Source organism: Cucurbita moschata, unplaced genomic scaffold (assembly GCF_002738365.1).
Source record: "Cucurbita moschata cultivar Rifu unplaced genomic scaffold, Cmos_1.0 Cmo_Scf00016, whole genome shotgun sequence".
NCBI lineage: Eukaryota > Viridiplantae > Streptophyta > Magnoliopsida > Cucurbitales > Cucurbitaceae > Cucurbita > Cucurbita moschata.
Genome location: NW_019268532.1, coordinates 4,070,517 through 4,077,096, shown reverse-complemented (window position 1 = coordinate 4,077,096; position 6,580 = coordinate 4,070,517). Strand labels below are relative to the sequence as shown.

At 39.1% G+C, this 6,580-nt stretch overlaps 1 protein-coding gene across 1 annotated transcript; it reads right to left on the bottom strand.

Annotated features, from left to right (window-relative positions):
- Positions 1-71: 71 nt before the first annotated feature.
- Positions 72-5,170, bottom strand: LOC111454645 (phytochrome A-like). The gene is made up of 4 exons (XM_023096140.1): positions 3,121-5,170; positions 1,068-1,878; positions 351-641; positions 72-273 (listed from the first exon to the last, which is right to left on the bottom strand). The coding sequence occupies exons 1-4, from the start codon at positions 5,168-5,170 to the stop codon at positions 72-74; spliced, it is 3,354 nt and encodes a 1,117-aa protein (XP_022951908.1).
- Positions 5,171-6,580: the final 1,410 nt, after the last annotated feature.

Here is a 6,580-nt window from a genome sequence, read left to right as displayed (position 1 = left end):
AAAAAAAAAAAAAAAAAAAAAAAAAAAAAAAAAAAAAAAACAAGACAACATGCACAACACATCACAACTGTCTATTTATGAGCTGCAGCAAGCTGAAGAGTTATGATGAAGGTTGAATTGGCTGCTTCCCTCACATATCTCACCTCTCCATTCATCAACTTCACCAACTTTCTACTCACCAGAAGGCTAAAACCTTCTTCAGACGCCTCCTCATCATTCCCAAACATCTCATTCAACAACGATTCTGGCATGCCACCACCGACATATGTTATCCTAAATCACCACAAAAACAACACATCAAATTCAGCAAAGAACATGTTCTTCATTGAATGAGTATTAGATTATTGTACCTGAACTCCACATGCACAAGATTCACTGACTTCCCTGATTCATCCTTTGTCATATTTGTTGAAACCATAATGCTGCTTCCTGTTGGTGCGTAATTTACTGATATCAACAAGAAATCAGCCATTACTTGTTGAAGTCTCAAACTGTCTCCATATAAGGTTTCGGACATGATCTCTTCTGCTACCTCGTTTACTATTTGGATACCTTTGCCTTTGCTCTTCATCATTACTTGACTAATTGATACCACTAATGCTTCGTGTAATGAGAACTCAACCATTTCTAAATCAATGAAGCTGTCAACCAATACCCACAAAGATGTTAATTAACTACGTAAGAACAAAGGCATCCAAATATGGAAAACATTAGTTGACGTTGAAGTTCGTAATCGCTAACATGGTATCAGAGTCATGCCTTTAACTTAGCCATGTCAATAAACTTCTTAAATGTCGAACAAAGAAGTTGTGAGCCTCGAAGGTGTCGTCAAAAAGTAACTCAATTAGTGGGGAGTTCCACATCCGCTAATTAAGCAATGATCATTTGTTTATAAGTAAGGAATACGTCTCCATTGACATGAGGCCTTTTGGAAAACTAAAAGTGCTCAAAGTGGCCAATATCATACTATACCATTGTAGAGGTTCGTGATTCCTAACGGTTGAGCCACAAAAAAAACCAAATTCTTAAAAGAAAAAGTAATTCAAAGACAAGAAAAAAACACATACCCTTCAATAATCTTATCAAGATCATCCGAATCATGAAGAACCTTAAAGATCTGCCTTTGACAATCACCACTATTAAGCAAAAGCTGGTTCTGTTCATCACCCAACTGAGATCTCTCCAACATCTTACTCGAAAAAACAATCCCACAAAGAGGATTTTGGATCTGCCTCTTAATATATCCCAAAGCCTTCAACCTTTTCAAAGCCGTTCTCTCACACAACTTTTGAACATTCAAAGCTTGTTGCAGCTCTTGGCTAGCAAGCTGCAAGAAGCAAAAAACCCCAATCACTTCCCCATCTCTATCCATTATCTTATTCACACAAAGAAGACATTCCACAAACATCCCATCTCTTGCAAAGAACCCAAATGATATCTTATCAGAATCTTGGCCACTCATGGCATTGTTCAAAACAATCCCAAGATTCACAAAGGCTTCTTGGTTCTTTACATGGCAGCATGACCCAAAAACTTCCCCCAAAAGCATCTTGTTCAGCACTTCTTCTCTTGACCATCCACTTAGATTTGCCATTGCTAAGTTCCACTCAGTGCACCAACCGAATTCGTCTACCCCAAATATTGGAGGGATTAGTGGGTTGGGGTTTTGTACTATGGCTTTGTAATCGCCTTGTAATTTTGTGAACTTGTCCATCACTTTCTTTTCATGGGTGATGTCTTGTGCTACGAAGCATACTCCCACAACGTTCTCACACAAGTCTTTGCTTGCACATGCATTTACTATTAGGCTGATTGAGCTTGATTCCATGTGTGAGCCTTGTGTTTTTATCTCAAATTGGACGTTTTTCTCCTCTTGGCCTGATGAGAGAGAGCACAAAAGTTAATGGGGTTGTGTGTTCGAGGATTGTTGGGAGGGAGTCCCACGTTTGCTGATTCAGGGAATGATCATGGGTTTATAAGTAAGGAATACATCTCTATTGGTAAGCCATGAGAGCTTATGCTCAAAATGGACAATATCATACTGGAGAGTTGTGATTCCTAACACGGTATTAGAGTCATGCCCTTAATTTAGCCATGTCAAAAGAATCCTCAAATGTCGAACAAAGAAGTTGAGAGCCTCGAAGGTATAGTCAAAAGTGACTCAAGTGTTGAACAAAGAGTGTGCTTTATTCGAAGACTCCGGAGAAGGAGTCGATCCTCGATTAAAGGGAGGCTGTTTGAGGGCTTTATATGCCTCGGGGGAGGCTCTATAGTGTACTTTGTTCAAGGGAAGAATTGTTGAGGATAGTTGGTTGGGAGTCCCACATCAGTTAATTAAGAGGAATATCATGGGTTGATAAGTAAGAAATACATCTCCATTGATATAAGGCCTTTTGAGAAAGCCCAAAGCAAAGCCATGAGAGCTTATGCTCAAAGTGGATAATATCATACCATTGTGAAGAGTCGTGATTCCTAACATGGTATCAGAGTCATGCCCTTAACTTAGCCATGTCAATAGAATCCTCAAATATCGAACAAAGAAGGCAGGACCCTTGAAGGTGTAGTCAAAAGTGACTCAAGTGTCGAACAAAGTTAGCTTGAGAGGAGGATTTTTTAGAGGGAGTCCCACATTGACTGATGTAGGGAATGATTGTGGGTTTATAAGTAAAGAACACATCTTCATTGGTACGAGACCTTTTAGGGAATCCCAAAGTTAAGCCACGAGAGCTTAAGCTCAAAGTGGACAATATCATACCATTGTGAAAAGTCGTGATTCCTAACATGCTATCAGAACCATGAGCTTAACTTAGTCATGTCAATAGAATTCTCAAATATCAAACAAAGAAGTTGTGAGCCTCGAATGTCTAGTAAAAAATGACTCAAGTGTTGAACAAATGGTGTACTTTGTTCAAAGACTCTAGAGAAGGAATTGAGCCTCGATTAAGGGGAGGCTGTTCGAGGATTCCATAGGCCTCGGAGGAGGCTCCTATAGTGTACTTTGTTCGAGGGGATAATAGCTATGAGAACTTATGCTTAAAGTGGATAATATCATACTATTGTGAAAAGTCGTGATTCCTAACGTTGTAAATGTTTAACGAATAAAATGAAATCAAAACTTACCTTGCAATGCCAAGAACAACATCTTCTTCACAGTTTCCAACGAAGAATCTTCCACCAGTGTCAACAAATGCTTGCCAATAGCCTTGTCAACACAAATTCCAGTCAATTCCGCAATTTTTGAGTTCCACCCATTAACAAGCCCATCCACATCAACAGCCAAAATTGGAACACTAGCCGTTTCAATCAACCTCACCATCTCACATGTCACTGATTCAATCTCTTGCCTCCCATCAATTTTCAGGTCACTAAGTGTTGATTGTATTGAACTTTTATTAATCTCTTTATCTTTATAAGTGTTTCTTAGTATAAGCTGCAAAGAATGAATAGCATCCATTTCAAAGTCCTTCCAAGGCAAACTCCTTGTCTTAACCACTTCAAGAAAAGCCTTGAAAGATGACCTAGGATGCATTCTCCTTCCATCATCCTTCTCACCCGCCTCATGCTTTGCCCCGCCCCACCTAATCTCCGATGCAGCATGCGATCGGAACCAAAAAATCATGTCGTTGCAACCTAGCCTCACCGCCGCCATCCCACACACGCCGTCTCCTAGAGAAACCGCGCCATGATACCCCGCATCGTACAAGCTATCCGTACTCAATCCAGTCGAATCCACATGATACTCCAAAATCCATGAAGCAATATCATGAAGCTCAAAATCATTAGGAGTCATCCCTAATCTCCATACCTTATCATTGTACAACAATGCAGCCCCATCTGACTTCACAAGATCCATTATATTAGGGCTCCTTGACACAATCCCTAATGGTGCATCACGCATCAACATATCACACAAAAGCGTTTGAGTTCTTAAGATGTTCTTCTCCAAAATTTGATTCTCCAATTCCAATTCTTTGTTGACATGAATTGCAAAAACTTGAGCTAGAAATTCACATGCATATCTAAGAGGAAAGGGAACAAATCTTGGAGTTGTGTTATGACAAACCACCAAACCCCATAATTTTTTTCTCTTGTTCTTATGATCAAATTGTTCTTCATGTTCTTCCTCATTCACCACAATTGCCATAACTAAAGATGCAATTGAATCCATATTCTCCATATATTGTAAATGGCAACTATGAGGAGCTCTCAATGTTGACCCACATAATGTCAAGTCAAACTCAAGATTTGGGTCTTGAATCACCTTGACATGCTTGGCTTTGCAGTCCACAATCATTCTAACCTTGTTCTTCATGAATAAGAACCTTGCAGCTTGTGGGATGTCAGTGGCTGGATAATGCAATCCAAGATATGGGTCAAGTCCAGGCTTTGTAACCTCAGAGAACACCTCCCCATGATCATCATCATGGAATTTATATGCCATGACTCGATCATATCCTGTGAGTTCAAACACTTCTTGAACCATGGTGTCACAAAGCCTGGCCATGCTTCCACTAGGGAGAGCTTGGAGGCGAGTGATGGCTTTGGCTGCGAGTTTATATGATTGGAGAGCACCGGCTGCGGTGACGGGGACTTCGTCGGGGTTGACGGGTTCGAAGTCGATGATGAGGCTACCGGTGACACGGTGGAGAATGGCGTAGAAGGGTTTTTGTGAGGATTTGGAGTGGACGAGAATGGGGTTGAGGAGAGTGACGTCGGGAAAGGCTAGAGCTTTGAGGAGGGCTGTGGCGGTGGGAGGGGTGAAGATGGAATGGAGGGTGGTGCCAAAGGCGAGGACAGGGCGGTCGGAGATGGTGGGGACGGTGTGGGAGACTGTGGTGAGGAATTCAGGGGCGTTTTGGCTGAAGGCGATGAGTTTGTGGGTGGTTGGGTGGAGGGCTATGAGGCAGCCGAAGGGTTGGATGAGGTTGGAGCGTTGGATGTGGTGGAGGTATGCGGTGGTGGTGGGGGTGGTGGTGGTTGATGGTGGGTTGGCTGTGAGATGGATTGAAGAAGAGTAGTCGAAGGAAGAAGCGGAGTGTTGGAAGTGGGAGTGGAGCTTTGCATCTATGGAGGTTTGAGTGAGAATTCTTGAAGTGTGTCTTGATTGTGAAGAGGAGGAGGAGGAGGATCCTCCTGTGTTTGTGGACGGGCTGGGTCTACTCAACGACATCTTTGTTCTTGTTCTTGTTCCTGTTCTTGTTCGAAAAACAAAAGCAAAAATCAATGATTTGTTTAGTTATATAAATATTGATATTCAAGTAAGCCTTAACACAAATGATTAGGACGTTGAATCTAAGTAAAATATGTAATCAAATCACAAACCAATTCAACCGAGAACTCTAAAATAGAGGGTTGGTTTGAGTTCAGTTTGGTTGTAAAATTTATTTGGATTACTAGGATTATGTGAGATCCCAAATCATTACAAGGGAGTGAAAACTCGGATTATTAGGATCACATCGAGGGTGTGAAAACTCGGATTACTAGGATCATGTGAGATCCTACATCATTACAAGGGTGTGAAAACCTCTCCCTAGTTGACACATTTTACAAACCTTGAGGGAAAATCCGAAAGGAAAAACTCAAAGAGGACAATATCTAGTAACGGTGCGCATAAGATATCACAAATTGTGCCAGAGCCAAACACCGGGCAATATGCCAACCAGGAGACAAAGCCCCAAAGGGGAATGGACACAAGGTGGTGTGCCAGCAAAAACACTGGGCTCAAAAGGGAGGGTGGATTGGGGGGTTCCACATTGATTGAAAAAGTGAATGAATGAGTGTCAGAGAGGACACTCGACTTCAAAAGGTAGATTGTAAGATCCCACTTTGGCTGGGGAAATAAAATTATTAGCAACACACATATGAGAATAAAATAACATAAATATAAAAAAATTTATAACACATAATATAATTCAAATTAAAAACTAAATATTTAGAACAATAACCTCTAAAATATTAATCTTTTTTGTCAACATATCGATATATACATTGAAATAACATAAAGTATATATTTTTATTATGTTGTAAAAAAAAAAAAAGAATATTAACAAAATAAAAAATAAAAATATCATTAACATATTTAGAACAAGCTTTTCTATATATTTCTAAAAACAAAATGCTTATTCTTGCTCGTAATATGGACTATTCTTTCCACTATACTCAATCGTAACGTCAAATCAACAAAGAAAGTACGTACCAAATTTTGATATGAAATACCCCATCTAGTTGGCATAATTTTTTTTCGTTTAATAACAAATATAGCAAAGAAATTTGAATATCTTACCGAGCAAGTTGAACTATGCTCAAATTGAATTCAAATACTGTCTTTTCTCGGTTATTAAAAAAATGGTATTTTAGAGTTTTTAGCGTTAGAATTTAATTTCTTTTTTTTTTTGAAAGAGAATAAAATAATTAGGGAATTATGTAGCACTTTATTTATTTTATTACAAGACTTTATGTTAAAGCAACATTATATTATAAACCATTATAAATCAAAGAGGTTGAAAATGGAAGGATGAAATTGCAAAAAAAAAAAAAAAAAAAAAAAAAAAAAAAAAAAAAAAAAAAAAAAAAAAAAAAA